Source organism: Acartia tonsa, chromosome 13 (genome assembly GCF_053477335.1).
Source record: "Acartia tonsa isolate MP-2025a chromosome 13, ASM5347733v1, whole genome shotgun sequence".
Lineage (NCBI taxonomy): Eukaryota > Metazoa > Arthropoda > Copepoda > Calanoida > Acartiidae > Acartia > Acartia tonsa.
This window is the reverse complement of record NC_137272.1, coordinates 12,667,721-12,689,736: the sequence shown is the minus strand read 5'-3', so window position 1 is coordinate 12,689,736 and position 22,016 is coordinate 12,667,721. Positions and strand designations below refer to the sequence as shown.

The window sequence follows — 22,016 nt, the reverse complement described above, 5'->3', positions numbered from 1 at the left end:
GAAAATAGCCTCCAAAGTTACCTGGAAGCCAGCAGCACCTGAACCTGGACGCCGGTTTAATTTTTTCATCTTCAAATAAACAAATAACTACCTAATGTTTTTTTAAAACTTACCTCTAACTCTCTAAATAAGAAATTCTAATTTTTTACCTGTCAAGAGTGGACCTGAACCTGGAGGCCGATTTTAATCCTTTCTTTAAATGTGTTAATAACATCCAAAAAGATGTATCTTCAGTTTTATAAGTTGATTTAACTCTTCAAATAAAAAGTTTGATTTTTTGCCTGTCCAGAGTGGACCTGGAGGCCTGCAGCACCTGAATCTGCAGGCAGGTTTAAATTTTTTCTTTAGATATGTCAAATAACATCCAAAAAGGTGCATATTCTGTTTGAAAAGTTGACCTCTAACTCTTCAAATAAAATTTGATTTTTTTTCCTGTCCAGAGTGGACCTGGAGGCCTGCAGCACGTGAACCTGGAGCCCGATTTAAATTTTTTCTTCAAATATGTCAATAATATCAAAAAAAATGCATACTTTGTTTAATAATTTGATCTCTAACTATTCAAACAAAAATTTTTCAAAAATTTTACCTGTCCAGAAACCACCTTCCAGCCTGAAGCACCTGAACCTGGAGACCTATCCAAAAAATGATTAAATATACGTGAAGTACTACCCAAAAGTAAACTTTTATCCCAAATAACCTATAGTCTCACATCAATACCTAGCCTAATAATCACGGATTACGCAAAAGTGGCAAAACTTCCCCCCCTCCCCCTTATTATTATTCTAATTATGGTTGTTGTCTAATTAAATTAGTATTCTATTATTACCATAAAAAAAGCAAAATTAATGTACAAAGTTATAGGGTAATTAACTAAAAAGTATTTAAGTTTTGTAATCATTTAAAATATTTATCAGTCATTTTCTGCTTAATTGGTACAAGAAAATGAAATTTTGAAATGAGGAATCATATAAAAAAAAATACTTTTTCAGTATTTGTATTTTTTTGTTCAGTATTTCAGTATTTTTTCTTATTTTAGGATTCAGTATTTTCAGTATTTCCTTTTTTTTCTTCAGTATCAGTATTTTTTTGGTTGTGGCCACACTGCAGATATTAGGTTAACTTTTGACATTGTGAAGCATGTATTGTTAAATTATTATGTATGTGATACGTTATGTTTGTGTTTTTCCTATTATTAAAAGTATTAATTTATGCTCTGTATAGGGATGGAATACAACTAAGGGAAACGTCTTAATGTCATGTAGGTGTTTTCATTAACATTCTTTAAAGATACCATTAATTGTTTTTTTTTTAGAATGAGAAAGCCCTGAAGAAAATCAATGAAATGAGCGAAGAAAAGAAACTGGCAGAACAAAAACTATCTCAATTGGAAAAAGAGAAAGAGGAATCAAAACAGAAACTGGATGAAAAAGAGAAAGAAATAAATCTTTTCATCCAAAAAATAAAAGAATTGGAGAAAGAAAAAGAAATATCAGAAAAGAAAATGGAGGAAATCCAAAGTGTAAATGATAAATATATTGAAGAAAAACAAGAAAGACGCAAAACCTTAGAAGCATTAAATCTATCTTTGAAGCAATCGCAAGAACAATTAGAAAAACTAAAACATAAGTTTAAAAAATCAAAGGTCCAGCTCAAAAATATCTCTGAGAATTCTGAGAAACTCACAAAGAAAATAATACGTGAGAAAGATCAAGAAATAAGAGATCTGAACATTATGTTAAACATGAAGAAAGATGAACTTAATGAACTTAATGTTAAAATGAAACAATCACCCTGTAAAACGGAGATTAAAGAAGAAAAAAGTCAACCAAAAATCAGTCAACGTCCATTGGACTCTTGCCAGGGCACAAGCAAAGATGCAAAGAGTATAGAAGTTACTAAAGATGCAAAGAGTACAGACACAGTAAAAGCTGAAAAGAGTCCAATAAATCATTCAGAAGGTTCAGCAAGGAAGAGAGAGAGTCCATCTGGAGAAGAACAGGTACTTCAAATTTTACTTTTCCACAAATAAAAAAAAAATTAATTGAGTTTTCTCATCATTTGTATGGCACTAAGGACCTCTAAAAGCATTGTCTCCTATAATTGTATGTCAGGCACACATTTTGAAGTTTCGTTCATCTTATTTTGTTTTGTTTTTTCGCTAAAAGCGTAAGAAAATTAACAAGGACCCAATATAATCTAACCCAACCTGATCAAAAGTAACAGACAAACACTATCACCAACCCCCCCCCCCCCCCATTATTTTTAATTTATTTCAAAAATAAAGGGGGGGGGTCCTGCTGGACAAAGCACTTTGAGGGAAATTGCCGTGTTAATTCTGAGACTTAATTTCCTCATAACTAGCAGAACCTTGCACTGCATAAAATCGTAAACATACTTAATTGGCTAAAAATATATTAATTTTAGGCTGCAAAGAAACAGAAAACCACCGACACCAAACCACGTCTGATATTGACGGAAACAGAACAATTAGAAATGAAGCGAAGTTTGAAGAAAAAAATGAGCAAAATTAAAGATTGTCAGGTAAAATGCCAAGAAAGACTACAAAAAATTTAAATGAGATTGATTTTTCATTATTTTTGATTAATCGAAGCAGCATTATTTAGTAATAATTTTATGTTCACTGTAAATTTGTGAGATACAACAAAATTTATTTACATCACCAATGATGATAAAACAAGTTCACGCATTCTAGTAGATTAGATTTAGGTAATTGTTGAAACGTCTGAACACTATTAGTTTGGAACTAATAAAAAATCCAGTAAAAGTGCTGAAAGTTTTTGAGCCATCGAAAAAGATACCTTGGTTAAAAACTTTGGGTACTAGTATTATTAACAGCCCTCTGACCCCCCCCCCCCCCCCCTAATATATAAAATTTTCAGGCTTGTCCTGGGGAGAGAATGGACTGTGCCGACTGTAAACAGATAATTAAGAAGGAATTAGCAAGGTTTGAAAGGTACAAGATATCAAAATGATTTGAAAAAAAAATTCTCCAAATTCACATAAAAAATCTACAAAGATTAAACAAAATCTTATATTTACCCTTTTATGATTTTATTTATTTTTTGAATATTTTTATGCAATTCTGGAGGATTTTTCACAAAAATAATTTTGCCTCACCAGCGAGCAGCAACCCTATTTTTTTTTAAAGAATCCATCTCTGTACGTGCAATATTACAAAAATAAAAATATTTAGGTATCATATTTTAAAATATTGTATGAATTTACTACTGCATTTCTACTGTATTTGATACATTATGGTTAAAACTGCGATAAAAGCTATTTATTGCATAGTATTATAGACAGCTTTCTGTGGATATTAGTAAATTGAAGGATCAATTCCAGTTTAGTAGGCACCGAGGATCTGGAGGCCCGGGTCAACAAAACTGGGATTTTTTTGATTTTTTTATTCGCAGAAAACTATCTATAAAACAATACGATACATGATTTTTCAGTATGATATTGAACCGATTCTATTACAGTGGAAATTAACCAGATTTGAAGCCATATATAAATTTTTAAAGAATATTAGATTTCATCTTTTTCAAAAATAGAAAAGTTTAATTTATTACGATTTATAGTTACATTAATGATTTTCTTATGGTTAATGTAATTTTTGATTTTAGAAAAACTGCACCATTGATTGCTGTAAGTTGGGGGGTGGACAAAGCCACCATCTGTGCACACTTCAGAGATATTCTACGCCAAGAGTACCTGTTTAATTCTGACCAGTAGCCAAAATTTGTTCAGTTTCCATTGAAACCTTCCCTCCGCCCCCCCTTTCTATTTTTCAATTTGTGATGGATCATTATAGAAAGTTTCAGAATGATCTCACATGAAATCGGAGGGTATATGGTTTCTAGTGGTTCATTTATCCATTCTGTATATTACCAATTTTTTGGGGTGCTTCAGGGCTGTGTATTTGGACCCTCAAAGGTGATTTTAAAAAACAAGTATCGATAAATCAGCAGTAGATAGTCAGATTTTGTTTATATTTTTTTTTTTGATACTTTTGTTAACAAATTGTCTAGTACCCTATTTAAACTTCTATTCAAAGAAAAAGTCATGTTAAATTTTTCATACATATTTTTTTATATGTGAGCTTACTTTATAATTTAAATAAAAGCTAGTTGTATTTTTGGTAAATAAGTAAATTGGAGTTTTTTTCATTTTAGAGTTTAATTTTATATAAAAAATAATTAAAACAGTTTACATTAGCAAAATGATCATACCTATTTCAAAGTTATACTTTTTATACATTTTTTATGTGAGCTTACTTTATGATGTATATAGAAACTAGTTGTATTTTTGGTAAATATGTAAAAAAAAAATTACATACCATTAATTAAAACAGATCATATTAGCATATTTTGAAAGTTTCGTTGTAATAATCAACTAAGTAGTAATAGTTGATATACATAATAAAAATATTAACAAATTGAAATATAACAATATCACTGAATATTTTTTTATTGGGTTCCTCAGTTTATATTGGTTAAATTGAAAACATTTTGATATGAAGAAATTTTTGTCTATTTACAATAAATATATATATGTTATTTTTGTATTTTTCTAATGTTAGAATTGCTATAATAAATTATTTTTCAGAGAAATAATTTTTCAAAAAAATGCAATGAAATAGTTTTCGTTGTTATCATTAGATACTGATATGTATACAAAAGGTACTTCTTTAATATTTAGAATAATCAAATGGCAACATCTGAAGCTTTTTTAAAAAATTCATAGTTTCATCGGTTTTTTCCCTAAAACTTTGTTAAATTAGGATGACAACATCCATAAAAACGAAGCTCTAAATTCAGAAGGTAAGTCAAACAAACATTTATAGTTGTCAAGAGTGCCAGAACTTTATAAGAAGCTTGAACATGTATTTCTAAACTTAATTGTGCATAAAGAGGGGTAGGTTTCTGGTAGAATCCGTAAAGGTTATGTGTTATAAGTTAAAAACAGTAGTAGAACGATAAAAATTCATGTTAACTTTAAAAAAAAATTGCCTATAGTTCTTTCCATACCCAGTTCAATAAGAAATACACATATTTAGTGAAAATTATCGTTCTACTACTATTTTTAAGCTTTACCTCTACGGATTCTACCAGAAACCTACCTCTCTCTTTGTTGCTAAATTGCTTAAAAACAGGATACTGTTAAGGACACTCTTCAACATTTATACTTGACTATAAAGATGCTTTGCTTATAATATTGCACATATTTCTTAGTTTAATTTACCTGAAATTAACATTTTCATCACTTCATTACAAACAAAAATAACCTCATTTTTTTTTGCAAATCAACAGCAATGCTGAACAAACCATTAACAGCTGATCTAGACCGTACACAAACACCTGCTTCAAACAGTTCAGAGTCATACCAACATTTAATCTCCAAAATAATACTGATGCTCCTGTTTTGAACATTACATCAATGGCAGTTTCAAATAGCAGACCCAAAAACTGTATATCTTTAACTAGTACACCAACAGCTGTTTTGAATACCAAACCAAGAATAATGCTTCCAGGTACTCCAAATGTTTGGCCAGCATCTGAATGTTTTGGTGTATCTTCAACTTCTTCAGATAGTCCATCAATAGGTGAGTCCCACAATAGACTAAATCTAAGTTTTGATTCAGCAGAATCTAAACCAAATATTGGTAGGTCTCTTAAAAATGACCTACCACTAATGTTACACGACCCCGTTCTGCCTAAAGGTTGGCACAGAGAAGTACATAAGAGTAAATTTGGCGCGGCAGCCAGGAAAATCGAGGTCTATATAATTGGACCGAATGGTGAGAGGTTTCGATCCAGAAATGAGCTGCGAAGGTATTTTATTAAGCATGGTATGAAGAATTTAAATGCATATGGCGTCGATTTTTCTTCTTGTGGAGAAATCAATGAAACTGTAACTTCATCAATGGCAGTTTTAAATAGCAGACGTATAATACCAGCTATATCTTTAAACAGTACATCCACTGTTGTTTCAAATAACAAACCGACAATAATATTAAACAGTGCAGTAACAGCTAAACCGTCAGCAGTTGTACTACCAGGAACTTCAAGTGACTCGACTATTTCATCTTCAACCGCTCAAAACAGTACATCAAAAGGTGTGTCAAATATTCAAAAAATAACTTTTGTTGCTGGTCAAAGTGCTGTCATACATTTTAAGACAGGTCAGTGCATCTACAACAACCAATCAGGACACTTGCTAGTCAAAAATGAACCAGGAAAGTATAAGATACTAAGAACAGTTGTACCACAGCTTTCCAGTACACTTCAGCAACAGCATTCAAGTACACCTCAGCTACAGTATTCCAGTACACCTCAGCAACAGCATTTCAGTTTACCTCAGCAACAGCATTCCAGTTCACCTCAGCAACATCATTCCAGTACACCTCAGCAACATCATTCCAATACACCTCAGCAACAGCACACCAGTACACCTCAGCAACATCATTCCAGTACACCTCAGCAACAGCATTCCAGTACACCTCAGCAACATCATTTCAGTACACCTCAGCAACAGCATTCCAGTACACCTCAGCAACATCATTCCAGTACACCTCAGCAACATCATTCCAGTACACCACAGAAACAGCATTCCAGTACACCTCAGCAACAGCAATCCAGCACACCACAGCAACAGCAATCAAGGGGCGCCGTGGCTCAGTGGTAACACACTGAACTGCGGTGGTGAGAGTTCGAGTTCAATTCTCCGTGTATTGACTTGAATTTCTCATTCGCAATAATAATCACGCAACTTCCCCTGGTTGTGTTAGAAGGGGATTATTGGGTAAGTTTGGATACTCAATAGTCACGTACATAATATCAGTACTACCCTTACCCCAAGCTCCTCTGAGGAGAGCGTCATTCATTACGGTGACTTAAATTGGGACACCTGCCATACTCGGCGAGGGTGAGGTAATAATGAGTAGCTCTCATGAGACAGCGGGTCAAGTCATAATGTGCTTGAACGTGGAGCTTGATAGCCCTAGTGGCTAGACAAAAGTGTCTCGGTCTACTCCATGACTACTTAGGCCCAAACCCTAAGAAACTATGGCTAATCAATCAATCAATCAAACAGCAATCAAGTACACCACAGCAACATCATTCCAGTACACCTCAACAACAACTGCAACAGCCAGGTGATGTCTCACCCTTGGTCACCTCTAGTTATACCCTCCATTCACAACATCATACAACAGCTGTACTACAACCTGAATCTCATACAAGACAAGCACACCCCTCCTTAACCAAACTTTAGATTAAAAAATTTTTCCAAACATTCGGACAATTGGGCGTTCAAATAGGACCTAGTGGTAGTTAGAATCAGTTGAGAACAAAATCCTAGCCGTTCCTTCTTGCCAGATATCGCCATTTTAAGATTTTAAGTAAAATTACACTAAAAATCCAAATCCAAACTTAAATCTTCTTTCAATTTTTTAGTATAATTTTAGTGAGACAGCCCCAAAATAGAGTATCTTTGCTCCTGTGGCTATACTGACTGTCTGGAGTTCCTAACAGAGAGTGCCTTCATGTGTTAACACAAATAGGGATTCGAACCCATTCCCAAAATTAACAAATGTGGAATAGCTGTGTATTACAGCATGCTGTCAGTATTTTTAACACTGATAGATGTATGGCCAGTGAAGGCAAGGCATATCCTAATCAGAAAACCTGATCATTCACCCACAGGCCCAAGTGGAACACCTTTGAGGTCTGCACCACATGTTTTCTTGGTCGTTGTTCACCTGCTCCCATGGATTGGGCAGGTTTAGACCCAATGGTGCCCTCAGACTCCCATTAACCCTGCCATTTGGGCCAAGTTTAGAGTGATGTTTAACACACCTGGCCCATGAAATGGGCCGTGAGATGCTCCCCTGCCAAGATCAGCACAGCCGCCACAGAAGGATAGCTACAGGTGGTGGGTTGCATACATTTCTCAAGATGCAAGTTAGCCCCATTCTGATCTTGATCATCCAGGAGATCATGGTAGTGTGCATTTTGAATCATACCCTGAGCCTGGGAGGGTTTTTTTCTGATGGAGTTGGGGACACAGTTACAGTTTGACAGACCTGAGCTGGTGGTATGGATCAGTTGGGAGAGTAGCCATGGTCGCCCCCACTCACACTAACCAAGTGGCCCCAAGCCTGGAACCTAGGTCTTTCCCACTACCAGCGGCTGAAGGCAATAAGCTCTCTAGTCGTACAATTAACTGTCTGGCCAGGGCTGCTATCAAGGGGCCACTGCAAGCCACAGCCCTTGTTCCCATCGAATTCCCTGAGGTCAAGGTGCACCTGAGCTGACCAATGAAACAGGACAGGGGCTATTCTTAGTTGTACACCCCCATGGTGTTCAATGTGCCTCCAGGAGGTGCAACTGCATCAAACTGCCCCCCAGGACAGAGATGGTGTTCAAGAACAAGGCCAAACTTCCAGTGCTAAGCCTGACTATGGGGACCCCAGGTACAAGTTCAACAAGGAGCTGACCCTGCTTATCACAAACAACAGCTAGAGGGTATCCAGAGGGGCATGCATTGCCCAAGCCCAATATACAAATTACCACTGTTATGCTATAATATACAGCTATTCCACCTTGGATAGTTTCAAACAGTAACTGTGTCCCCAACTTCCTCAGAAAGAACCCTCCCAGGTTTAGGGCATAGTTTAAGATGCACACCACCATAATCTCCTGGAGGATCAAGATCAGGGTAGTGCTAATTTGCATCTTCAGCGAAGGTATGCGGCCAACCACCTGCAGCTATCCTTCTGTGGCAGCTGTGCTGATCTGTGATTGGCAGGGGAGCATCTCATGAACAGGGCATGGGCCAGGTGTGTAACATCACTCTGAGCTTGGCAAGGGTTAATGGGAGTCTAAGGGCCCCATTAGGTCTAAAACCTGCCCAATCCTAGTGTACAGGTGAACAACACCCCAGTAAACATGTGGTGCAGACCTCAAAGGTGCTCCACTGGGGCCTGTGGATGAATGATCAGGTTTCTGGTTAGGATAGGCCTTGCTGTCTATCTGTCAGTGGTAAAAATACTGACCTCATGCTGTATTACACAGCTATTCCACGTTGGTTAGTTTTGGGAATGGGTTCGAATCCCTATTTGTGTTAACACATAAAGGCACTCTCTGTTAGGAACTCCAGGCAGTTAGTTTGGCCACAGGAGCAAAGATACTCTGTTTTGGGGCTGTCTCACTAAAATTGTACTAAAAAATTGAAAGAAGATTATGTTTGTTTTTGGATTTTTAATGTAATTTTACTTAAAATCTTAAAATGGCGATATCTGGCAAGAAGGAACAGCTAGGATTTTGTTCTCAACTGATTCTAACTACCACTAGGTCCTATTTGAACGCCCAATTGTCCGAATGTTTGGAAAATTTTTTTAATCTAAAGTTCGGTTAAGGAGGGGTGTGCAAGGTCTTGCCAGGCCTGGTTTTGGATTAAGCTCCAATATGATGATCAGGCGAAACGGACCAGTAAATCTAGGACCGAGACCACAAAAAGTTAGTCCAATTACTTCTTGTTATGCTGTTGGTGGTACCTCTAGTGTAGGTGCAACTGTCAAAAATACCTTAACTATTGCTCCATCATGTACCACACCTCCTGTGCCACAAGTACCTGTTCTAGCCAGCACAAAGTCAGCCAGGTAAACAAAACTTGGATATAGTGGCAACGCCTCTTAAGGGGCGATTCATTTTATTTTCACAGCAGCTTTTTAAAGGTTATTTTAGGTTAGATAAAGTTAAGTTAGGTGATTGCCCCGCAGGGTTAGAGCCCCGCCGCAGGGGCTGGAAATAGGAGAAAAACTTCTGTGAAAAAACGACGTATCGCCCCTTAAGAGGCATTGCCACGAAAGGGACTATACCCCAAAACTTATTGTGACACAAATAGATTAATTTCCAGTAAAAATTGTTAATTTCTCTTAAAGTGCCTTGTTGAGCACAGAAATCCCCCTCCTTATTTCTAAATAAATTAAAACAAGGATGTGGGGTATTAGTTTTTATAACTTTTGGTCAGGTAACTTAGGTTATATAGGGTACTTTGTTAGGGCAACACTGTTATAGGATATGCATGGTTTTAATGGCTTCTGTAGGGGTTAGGCATAGGAAAATAAATTACCCCCTTATCATTGGTTTATTTAAAATAATGGGGGGGGGGGGGTCAGAAGTCTTACTCGATTGGGATATTATTTTCTATTCTAGCCTAAAAAAATTATTCATATATGTATTTCATGAAAATAAAGATATTTTGAAGATAAATTCAAAAAAATTTTTGGAGACCTCTAAAACAATTTTAATTGATTAACAATGAAGTACAAATTAAAAGTAAAGAAAAATTCAATATTTATTATAGTGCAAACAACAGCATGGGACAACAAGTGACTCCGAATACTGCTGAATTTAAATGTAAGAACTTCCTGACCAGTGACCAGCCAGAAAGGTTACCTAAGAACAACAAAGCATTGATTCAGGTATGATACTCAAGTTTTTACCAGCTGTTTTGAAAAACTTTGTGTGTAGAGATAGTTTTAAGTGTTTGGACCTAACTAGTCATTGAGTAGGACTTTTGCATAGTTACTAGGGTTAGCTCAAGCTGGACGTCATACTTATTTATTTATAAAAGGCTTTTTTTACAACTAGATTTAATATTTGTTATATATGAAGAAAAAGTCGATCGTTGCTATTAATATTATAAGATCATCAATGGGAAAGAGTTTGTTAGTAGTAAAGCTACTCTAAATTTTCTACATTAAGGTGTGGAACGTTATTTTCTTTACTGCTACTCAAGACAGAATATTGATTTTTCTATTTAAAAATATTAAAACTGTAAATAAAAACAGAAACCAAAAATATCCATTATGAGTTGGTATCTATCTGTTTTTAGGATTATGAGGACATGGATATAGTTTATGAAGATGACAACATTGAAAAAAAGACTGACAAAGATGAGAACATCAACGAAGAAAAAATGGAAAATAATAAAGGTATAGGTATTACAAATTATAATGAGACATTTATGTGAAAATCCTTTATGGATTTGTTATTACTTTGAACTTACACCAAAGTTTCATGTTCTATAATAGATTAAACTCTGTAGCGGGCTAAATTAACGATTTCCCCATTCCCCTCCTTTACCTCATCCCCTCCCATCCTACGAGATAAATGGCCCGACCGATTAAAGCGAGGGTGAATTGCAACTTCAATTGACGACAATTTTTCTCCTGTTATAACATTCCCCTATAAAATACATCAAATAATCTTTTGTAGAGATTTTTATAGTTAGCACCTAAATTAAGGGTCTTTCTGTCCGTTTGTCACACTTGCAGACACGCACTGTGTTTTTTTTACTAGCGAACTACTGTATAATTCACTTTGTCTATAATAACACTATGGGGGAAATGTCATTTACTTGGCTGTCATTTAAGATAGACTGCTCAAATTTTTAGTAAAGATTCCTTTTGCCTGTGTATTTGCACATAGTTTTGTCCATATCTCTATCGTTCATGCTTCTAAAAAAACGTGAAAAAGTTTTAGTGTTTTTTGTTTTGCATATTATCTATTCTTTTTTTGACAACTGAATATCTGCTTACTTTGTCTATTTTTTCTATACATTTTTTTTGTGCTTTGCTTCTTGTCATCCTTTTTTGTTCTTTAAACGTTTTTAGGTAACAAAGCTACTTATATCATAATTGTTATTTTATAGGTGTTATAAATGAAGAAAATAATCATGTTCATCAAAAAGAAGTTAATAATGAAAGAGAGACACTAAAAGAGAACAATTTTTCAAATATAGAAGAAACAAATGGAAATAGAATTCTCCGGAATGTAACTGCAGAAGAGGCATTAGCCTATTTTTGTGATGAAGAACCAAACGAAAATAGAATTCTTCGGAATGTTACAGCGGAAGAAGCTGTAGCATATTTTTCGCGGTGATTTTGTTTTTTCAAGCTAACAAAGTCTGAATTTCGTACATAGATTGAGACTGACTTTTTTTTTACTTGTTACCTGTTTTTTTGCAAGTTATTGTTCGATTTTTTTGATTTATTCTATCTTACCTTCTCAGTATTATTAAAATAAAAAAATGAACAAGTTCATCAACTCTTTTGTAAATTGTTAAATTATAAATATGAGTTTATTTATGTTTTCTATGAAATTTTTATTGTGAATAAAATTTACTTTACATCCTTATGTGTTTCAATCTTTCAATTTAAAAGAGTAAAAAAAAATTTGTAAAGCCAATCGATTTTTTTCTCCAAACTTCCTTTTCAGTATTAAAGGAGTAATTTTGTCTCTCATCTTTGGGGTTACATATAAATTTTTTTTTCAATGTCTTCTGGATTCCTGGATTATGTTGTTACCCCTGTCTTGTTAAAAGTAATTGAACTTAAATACGTTCAGGGGAAGTGCAAAATAATGATAAGCGCAGCAATATTTATCCATATGTATAGTTCCTTGGAATCTTGAGATATAAGACAATCGATGTTAGGTTTACAATATAATATAAGAGGGGGGAAGTTTGTACACTTACAGGAAATGAAAATTCAGGGCAAAATTTTATACTGAATTTTCATTTCCTATAAGTGTTCAAACTCCCCCCCCCCCCCCCTTAAATGAAAATTTGAACCAGTTTGTCAATACTCTTGTAAATTGTTAATTAGAATTATGAGATTAGGTACTAATGTTTATATGAATTTTTATTGTTTATAAAATTAAATATAAATCCTTTTGTGTTTCAATCTTTCAATCAAAAAGAATAAAAAAAATTATAAATCAGAAATATGAGATTAGGTAGGGTAAAGCGGGGCGAACTCTGTGTTTTTTTCGGTTTTTTGAACCTGCAAATCGTAAAAATTATTTTTTTTAAATGGGACCAGGACCAGTAGAAAGATCTCGGAAAAGTCGATCAGGTCCTAAAAGGACGTAAACCTAGGACTTTGGGAAGTTTGTCAAAATTGATCTCTAAAACGGCACCGACTTCGCCCCGCCTTGAGGCGAAGTCGGTAGGGCATTTTCAAGCTTCGAAAAATCGATGACGTATTGATTTTATTACAGCGTGCCCAAAAGGTAAAAGTTGCTAAATGTAATAAAGAGTATGCACAAAATTTTTTATTAAGATAGGTAAATTTTTTCTACCAAAAAAAATAATTTTTCCGAAGTACGCGAAATTTGACCTTTTTTTTCGAAATTTTTTTTGATAAAAAAACATAAAAATACTACTAGAAAAAAATAACTTTTTATGACTTTTAAGGCATGATCCTTAAAATTCAGGCAATTTTGAATAGATTTGGCCAAAAAAAAATTAGTTCTATTAGCAAAATTTCCTTAAAAAATCAAGTTGAAAAAAAAAAAAAAAGTTTTGCAAAATATGTGGTCGATTTTCCAGCTTCAAAAAACCTATGACATATTGATTTAATTACAGCATGCCCTAAAGGTTAAAGTTGCTAAATGTAATAAAGAGCATTCACAAAAAAATTTATGAAGATCGAACAATTTTTTCTACAAAAAAAATAATTTTTTTCAAAGTACGAGAAATTTGCCTTTTTTTCTCGAAAATTTCACTTTTTTATATAAAATTGAAAAAGTTAGTATAAAAAGTGAAAAAACCGAATTCGCCCCGCTTCACTTTTAGTCGATTTAAGAAAAAACTATATAGGCTTTTTTAAAGTTTTAAACGGAAATGGATAGCCCATTAGATTCTTAATAAGTCCCCTTAAGACGTCTAAGCTCTAGCTCTTACCAGTTTTTGTCCAAATGACCGTTTTTCCGACCGAAGCAAAAAAATCGAAAAAAAAATTTTTTGTCGTCCGACTTTAAGACCAAATAAGTACCCTAAAAATTCAGCTCACAAAAATTTTTTTGTAGGTAATTTAATAAGGAACAAATTTGATTTTATGTTTTTTTCTGTCAGTCGATTAGAACATGGAGAAAAATGTCATTTAATGAAGGTGGTCAAAAAAAATACCGACTTCACCTCAAAACCGAGATCGCCCCGCTTTACCCTACTAATGTTTATATCAAATTTTTATTGTGCATAAAATTAAATTTAAATCCTTTAGTGTTTAAATCTTTCAATTAAAAAGAGTAAAAAAATAATCTGTAAGGCAAATTGATTTTTTTCTCCAAATTTCCTTTTCAGTATTAATTAAATGAAAATTTGAACCAGTTTGTCAACTCTTTTGTAAATTGTTCAATTAGAAATATGAGATTATGATGTTTTCTATGAAATTCTTATTGTGAATAAAATTAAATCTAAATCCTTTGTCAATCTTTCAATCAAAAAATAAATATTTTTCAAAAATTACTATTTTATTTATCTCCTTTAAGTTTTCTCTCATCGTGGAAGCTTTAGACTGTACTTTCTAGACCGTTTTTTAGTAATACTTCCCATTTTTCCAACCAACAGGGCACAACTCAATACCATGCAGAGTATTAGTACTTTCAGACAAAGGTCATGCAATCAAAGGGTAATCCATATCTTAAGTTTCATCCAGACAGACATTTTACTCTTTTGTGTATTTGGTTAACCATCTTTTAAGTAACAGGATGTTTATTCGTCTGTCTGTACCGAAGGATCTCGCTAACCGCTCAACCGATATGTTACACCTTTACAGGGCCGGGTAGCTTCTCATACTACCTTGGAGGGTTTATAAATATTTTGGGGGAGGGTACCACCACCCTTCCAAGAAAATTACCCTTAGAAGAAATTACATCCCACCCCCCCCCCAAAAAAAAAAAAAAGAGTAAGGCAAATGTATTTTATTTTAAAACTAAAATTGAAAGTAAATAGATGGGTCGACTCAACCCCTCTCTATAGGAAAATAAAGCCGTAGCTAATGGCATATGGATAAACTCAACAAAAAAAATATATTAACTCGTTTTAATTATTTATTACATAACTAAAAATAATGCAATTTCATACATAACATTAAGCTTTATGATAACATTTTAAAGAATAGTTTCATGAAAGGTTTTCCACAAGAATATATATGTATTTGTAGTTACAAAGTTTTTATAGCAAAAATCAAAATAGGTATGTTATTTTAAATACAAAATATCTAATTCATTTATATAAATATTATGGAATTTTTTTGTATCAATTATAAAAAAATTTTACTAAAATTTTAAACTTTATAATGCTTAGTTTGATTTAAATATCACCAAAAACCAATAAAATACGGCACATATACAACAACTTTAATAGTAGCAAAGCTTATGGAAAGTTTATTTTATTAAATATTTTTGATAGTTCCATATTTAGTTGAATGTCAAAAGTTTCAACGAACATGTTTAAATCTACAGGAAGGGTTATTTTTTCTATAATCAATGGAGTCGCACATCAATTTATCGTCCATTGTCTTATCCCTTAACATAGTGTTATATTTTAAACGATTTACTCAACAAATTAACTTATATAGTAGATTTGCTACTAAAACAAGAAATATATGAAGATTTCAGGGGGTTTGGTGTAGACTTCTCCACTTACCTTGAAACATACTTAGGATTGAGATGTAAAGCTTCCATTCGCCCCTAACTGTGTTTTAGGCCTAGGCATTCCCCCCTACTCAAACTATATATGTTGCGCACCTGACAGTAGGAACCATTTTTTATCGAATTTAATTATGATGCGGTGTCTGGCCGAGATTCGAACCTATCATCTTCCCGACAACTGGCGGAAACATGAAATATAAATATGATTACATAGTGGCGTAGCGTTGCATTTCAAAGTCCGAAGACTGTTTGTTTGACGATAATTATAAACCGACCAAAGCGAAATATAGAGTAGCTGAAATTCTAAAGTACTAAAGCGTATTTTGATTTTTACAAATAATATAAAAGTTATATAATAATCAAATAGGAATGTTTTTCATGGCATCTTTCTTAAATTTTTAAAATAAGAATTGTCCAGATTCAAAAACGGCATAGGAAGAAAATTAAACATTTGGACTTCTTTTTATAAAAGTATGAATTATGTTTTTTGAAAATAGCTTGTTAAATACTTTTAAAATTACATTTGTATGTCTTACAAAAAAGTAAAAATATAAAAAAAATTCAAATGCGATATTTTACGTTTAAAAATGCCTTTAGATTCTTTAGCAATTATGCCTTCAATAGAGTTTGGACCATTTAACTCCCACCCCTCCCCCCCCCTTATTTTGAAAAATAAGTAGGGGGGGGGGGGGTTGATTGGTCCACAAATCTGTACGAGGTATCTTACAGATTCTTTAATTTCTAACAGAATGAATAATTAAGATACATAATGATAAAAAGATCTACAACTAATTATAAAAAGTTTTTTTGACTTTTTTAAAACAGGTAATAGCAAAAAGTTGATACGAATGCCGAAAAATAGAAATTAATATCATTAGGGCCTATTGATATTGCTTTTTATATTCCCCCCCCCCCCCCCTCCAATTATTAAAAAAGTATAGATCTTTTTATCATTGTTTAAAGTTTAATACTTACATATATTTACAAATACTATATTTTAAAAAATCACCAATATGGTATTCATAAAAAAAGTACTCTAAGCAATTTTTTACAATATACTGTAGATAAAAAATAATCAAAATTTACATTTCCTCATTTGAATATTAAAATTGGCCAAAGAAAAAATAAATTAAGATCTTTTATTCAACGAATGAAAGAACGTTTTAATAAACATTAGGTACTTGGGAAATTTACAGGACAATGTCCACTCCCTCTCTGGTCTAAATTGAAATTTTTAGAAATTAAAAATATTATTATTTGTATTTTTTACCTACAGTATACATAGTATACAAAAAAAACATATCTAGATGTATTGATTATGATTTATGATTTAACAAAATTTTCATGTTTTTGACTTTTTAGTTTTAGAATATGCCACGTGAATATTTTTGAGGTTCATTTTTGGAAGCTTCTCGATCATGTTGTATGGATCTCGACCATAGTGGGCGGTCAACTGAAATAAAAAATAAAGTAAAGAATAAGATATAGATAAATCAGGGAAGTGGAAGTCATATATATGTGTGATAAGCCCCATTCAATTTTCAAAAGTGACTTGGCTCTTATGGCTGCCGGCGCGCGGGGGGTATAAAAAGTGCCCACCCCCTTATAAAACAAAAAAATTAATTTCCTTCAAACACAGGCATGTTTTCAGATCTGTAACCAGGATTTCAATGCGGTCATTTTGATATGTAACATGCCTATGTTTGAAGGAATTTAAATTTTTGGTTTTTATAAGGGGGCGGGCTCATTTTATACCCCCTGCGCGCCCGTTTTTTTTTAATTTCAAGTTTCACAGGGTTTTATATTGGCCCAGTAACCCTTGCCAATGTCTACTAATGTGAAATTCCAAAATCGACCCACCCTAATGATTATACATAAAATTACTACCTTCTATAGATTAAAATAAATGGTTTAAACGTTTGAACACTAAACTTATTAAATCAACTAATCAGAATTCACAAAAGTCCCAAAAGTTGTTAGGCCAACGAATAATATTATGATAAAACTTTTGGGACTAGTGAAACAAACAGCCCATTGTCCCCTCTCCTTCTGTAGATTAATAGTTGGCATCAGTAATTTAAAGGCAACATAATTTTATGCCAATGCTCTCCTTTCTAGGTGCTCAGTAAACGAAATGACAGAGAAGGGGTGGAATAGTTATTTCTCGCATCGTATTATAAACAGCTTTCCGCGGATACAGAATGTACAATAATAAGATTAAAACCATTTTTTTTAGCCCCGAGGTGCCGAAGGCACCGGCTAAAAAAACTGGTTTTAATCTTATGATTTTATATTCGTGAAAATCTGGATATAATACGATGCTAGACATAGTTTTTTCGTATGGATGAGAACCGGTTCCTATCCACCGGATTCGAATAAATACGAGAAAAATAGTTTACAACCATCACAATTCTTAAATATGAAAATTAAATAGCATAAAACCATCAATTTACCTATCTGAAGCTTTCCTAAAATTGAGAAACTAATCCGACAAGCAGTTAGTAAGATCTGAAGACAAGAAACAAACCTTGCTTCTTTATTTAATAGGTTATATTGCAGAACGCAAAAATTAGGTAGTAGTGGGGATAACTTCTAGGGGGTATACCCACTCCCTACTGTTAGGGGGTGGGTATACAATTTCGGATGCGCTCCAAGCACCCCCCCCCCCCTAGCACAACCTTGAGCAAGCCACTGTGTAAAGTAAATCGATTTTTTATTTTAACGTTTCATGCATTTGAAATTACAGAAATAAATTTATAGTATAGATGTATAAAGAGCTTACTATTTGATTTCCAATTGCAAAGACCTAGAGCGTTGCAGACGAAAAATAATTTCATTAAACTTTGCTTTCTAATTTCAGCTGTTTAATGCTTTCTTCTGCTTTTTGAAAAAAGAAAGGGACAATTTTTGTTTAAAATTGCCATTTCTGTCCAAACTTAAAAGAAGTATTTAAAACTGGCATTATCAATTTTTCACAACTAGGCTCCTGACTATACAATTATATTCATAATCACTTTTTCCGATTTACAATACTGCATTTTTAAACCTAGTTATTTGTGATTAATAAGACATTTTTCCTAATGATGTGAATACTTTGTTGCAAATCAAAATTATCAAGTTATTAGTGACATCTAGCGACAAATGTAGAACTAATATATTGCAGATGTTCCCAAATTTATTTTTTGCCTGTATTTACGTTGTTTTCAATTATTTTTCCATAAAGGGTTGAGCTCTCTCTCAGGTTATGGCAAATTAACTATGTCCTTATTTTAAGTAATTGGGTTATTGTCAGTTTTTTGAGATCAGTAGATATTTTTCAAAATATTTTTCAACAATTGAACAGTATTTAGACAATGCAAAACGAATTTAACTAAGATGAATGCAAATATCATTGCAGCTCATACATAGACGTCCAAGAAAAGGGGTAAAGGGGTGTTCACCCCATTAGACTTTGAAATCTTTTTTTTTACACCCCACAAGTTTTTTAAAAATTACGTTAGATTACTCCCCTTAAACGTATGGAACCCCTCATTCAAAGTAAAAAGCTTGGGCGTCCTTGTGTTAACATTAGTTTCCAATTTGCTTTTTGTTCTTTTGCAAGCACCCGGTTGAATTTACATTTTTGAAAGATTCAGCTGATTTGAAAGACCCAACCCACAGACGGTACAAGGCCTTTGAGAAAGGAACAGGGTTACAAATACTATTTATCACTCTATATATATTACTTTAATATTACAGAGAATCTACGCTATCAAAGTGTTTACCTCTTTTGCAAATTCGTCAAACTTTGCATTGTTTTGTTCTTGTTGCTTGGCCCGCCAATTTGGTCGGTTTGACAAACTCTGAAAATAAAACATTTTTTTTGTCTTCTAGAACGTTGTTACATTTACATAAAGGGTGGGCAAAAACTGCGGACATTTCTAAAAGTCAAATGGCGCGGCTTGTCTTAATAGTAGAAAAATATTGTGCATCCATTAGAACCGCTATAAACTTTTTTTGAAATATAAAAACTTAAGTTTATAGCGGTTCTTTTGGAAATATAAATCTTAAGTTTATAGTGGTTCTAACTGCATGCAGAATATTTTTCTACTAATAACACAAGCCGCGCAATTTAAATTTTAAAAATGTCCACATTTTTTTGCCCACCCTTTAGCTAGGACATTATGGCGTTTAATGAGATTATAAAAGAAATAAATCATAAAAATCACGAAACCCTTGATAATAAAAAATTACCCAGTAGTTTTAACTTTTGAAGCATGAAACTATAATATACAAATACAATTACCAGGTATCTTAAGTGATAGGACAATGTATCAAAAATTTATGTACATACTACCCACTGATGATAAACAAATTTACTCCATTTGGAGATTTTAAACTTTGAATGAAAAGTTTAAAACATTAGGGTAAAGGTAGTAAGGGTTAAATAACTGTATCTTCCCACAGTAACCGCCTTGTGCAGCCTTTCTATTGGGTCATTGAAAATCAACCAATGGTGTTGCTTATATTAATTAACACAGCCAAGTAGCAGAAAATGATTTAGAAGCAGACGAAAGAGGTCTTTGAAAAAGGAAGGTAGGTAGTTGTCTGTATACACATCTATACTATAGATCTGTTTTTGAAACTAACAAATCAAAATTCAGTAGGCGAGCCAACGAATAAGATTACTAAGATATAATCTATTCGGTATAAGTGTAATTTATAGTCCAATGTCCCCTCCCTCGGTCTTCCTGACAATTAGACTGCTCACCTGAAAACCCGCATGGTTGGTGAATATATTTGCCAGCACGTAGAACTCATAACCAGCCACGTACATCTCGTAAACCTAAGCAAATAATAGTTATTTCTTGCATCGTATTATAAACAGCTTTCCGCAGATATAAAAATGTACAATTATAAGATTAAAATGAGTTTTGTTAGCCCAGAGATGCCGAAGGCACGGGCTAAAAAATGATAATTTGTGTATCATCATTGTCCCATCCCTTTAGATCCCTGCATTTATACTCCATGGCACAATAGAAATATTATATCTAGATGTTCAAACTGGCCCTATAATCCGTAAAACTTAAAAAGGAAACACCTTAGTTTATTTTTTGTTAAATACGATACCTATGTTATCGTTATGTTTATCTAAACAATAAAATGACCGTATTGTACCTCCATTTTTTCCCCCTATTGGTCGATTTAGAGAGTATGTAGCTAGATTATATTTATTTTAAGCACCTTACCATGCAAAAATAGTTCAAACCTGAGTATTTCTTGTCATTCCGAAGCCAATAAATCTTTCATCAAATTCCGGGGAGTTTGCCTTAGCTACGTACAGCGGTTCATACTTGAAGATGTACTTGTCAACCTAGAGTAAGAAAAAAAATTAAGTAATACTAGCAGCTGTATCCCTAGCATCTAGGGCAGTAAAATAGCATAAAGCCATCAAAAGACTAAAATAGCAAAAATTTATTTTAGGACCTACATGGACCTTTCTTCAAATGAAGAACGCAATCTATATAGCGGTCAGTCAATGTTCAATGAAAAACTGAAAAAGCCTTTGTAATTTTTATGTTAGGAAATAAATCTATTGGATGATCGGAATATTCACAATACTATTTAGGTAAATCCAAAAATGACGCGACGCAAATGTTAACCACTGAACTGAATATGTTCTCAATTTTAGGGATGCTTCACATAGAATCAGGAATGGTTTTACACTAAAGGTTTTTAATAAGATAATTTTAAATAACCAAAATTTAAAAAAAAAAGTTCTTACAATTTTGCTTATCTATAATACAAAGTAGAACGATGTCTGTCTGTCCGTCTGACCGTCTGTCCGTCTGTCTGTCTGTCCCTTAAGATCTCGGTAACCACTGAACCGATCGGATTCTACTCTTCAGGGTATCTACCTATTGGTCCTGTGGTGGTTTTAAGCTATTTTCTCGGGGGGTGGGACACCCCCAACCCCCCCATAAACCAAAAAATCCCCCCCCCATTTTTTTTTTTTTTTTTTTTTTTGAAGGAGATTTCCATAGTCCTTTACGATTTTCGCAATAATTTTTTTTTATCACCTCTTGGGTCAAAGCCCCTAGAGGCTAGGGGCGAAGCCGCTAGTAGATTATATGTAAAAAAAAAACTTCATGTATTTCTATATGGTAAGTGGAAAGTGTATTTTCGTTTAACCGGGATGAAATAATTAGAGGGATATAAAAAAAAACTTGCCTTGTAACCAATTTCCTGTCCCGGATTTTCTTCCAGTTTCTCCCATTTCTCTGATAACATGCTCGACTTCTGGTTTATGTTAAACAACTGAAAAGAAAAAAACTATGTGTTAGTAGCACAGCTAATCTAGAACTGCTGTATGTCAGCATGTCAACAAACTTGAGTTATATGAGTTGATTTTATCTAAAATCTTGCGGAAACAGGATGTCAACATCCCTCCTTAAAATTGAAATCCATCCACTTTTTTAACCTGAATAAAGAGCTTATGCTAAAAAAATATTT

At 33.5% G+C, this 22,016-nt stretch overlaps 4 protein-coding genes across 4 annotated transcripts in view; 3 read left to right on the top strand and 1 right to left on the bottom strand.

Moving 5' to 3' along the window:
• LOC145303826 (N-acetylgalactosamine kinase-like) overlaps positions 1 to 22,016 on the top strand; it is a 213,983-nt gene that overhangs the window by 47,937 nt on the left and 144,030 nt on the right. The gene's annotated exons all lie outside the window — the stretch shown is intronic.
• On the top strand, positions 1,153 to 4,631 carry LOC145303828 (uncharacterized). The gene is made up of 4 exons (XM_080145467.1): positions 1,153 to 1,999; positions 2,425 to 2,541; positions 2,901 to 2,974; positions 3,645 to 4,631. The coding sequence occupies exons 1-4, from the start codon at positions 1,343 to 1,345 to the stop codon at positions 3,751 to 3,753; spliced, it is 957 nt and encodes a 318-aa protein (XP_080001593.1). The 5' UTR covers positions 1,153 to 1,342; the 3' UTR covers positions 3,754 to 4,631.
• On the top strand, positions 4,625 to 12,310 carry LOC145303824 (uncharacterized). The gene is made up of 7 exons (XM_080145463.1): positions 4,625 to 4,700; positions 5,552 to 6,659; positions 7,122 to 7,267; positions 9,454 to 9,682; positions 10,390 to 10,507; positions 10,921 to 11,020; positions 11,740 to 12,310. Exons 1-7 carry the CDS (start codon positions 4,688 to 4,690, stop codon positions 11,967 to 11,969), a joined length of 1,944 nt encoding a protein of 647 aa, XP_080001589.1. The 5' UTR covers positions 4,625 to 4,687; the 3' UTR covers positions 11,970 to 12,310.
• The window catches only part of LOC145303825 (beta-1,4-glucuronyltransferase 1-like), a 110,263-nt gene continuing 104,715 nt past the window's right edge, over positions 16,469 to 22,016 (bottom strand). Inside the window, exons 15-19 of the mRNA XM_080145464.1 lie at positions 21,735 to 21,821; positions 20,773 to 20,877; positions 20,275 to 20,349; positions 19,289 to 19,366; positions 16,469 to 16,977 (exon numbers count right to left, since the gene is read on the bottom strand). Coding sequence (XP_080001590.1) covers positions 16,867 to 16,977; positions 19,289 to 19,366; positions 20,275 to 20,349; positions 20,773 to 20,877; positions 21,735 to 21,821 — 456 coding nt within the window. The 3' untranslated portion in view covers positions 16,469 to 16,866. The remainder of the gene's footprint in view (positions 16,978 to 19,288; positions 19,367 to 20,274; positions 20,350 to 20,772; positions 20,878 to 21,734; positions 21,822 to 22,016) is intronic.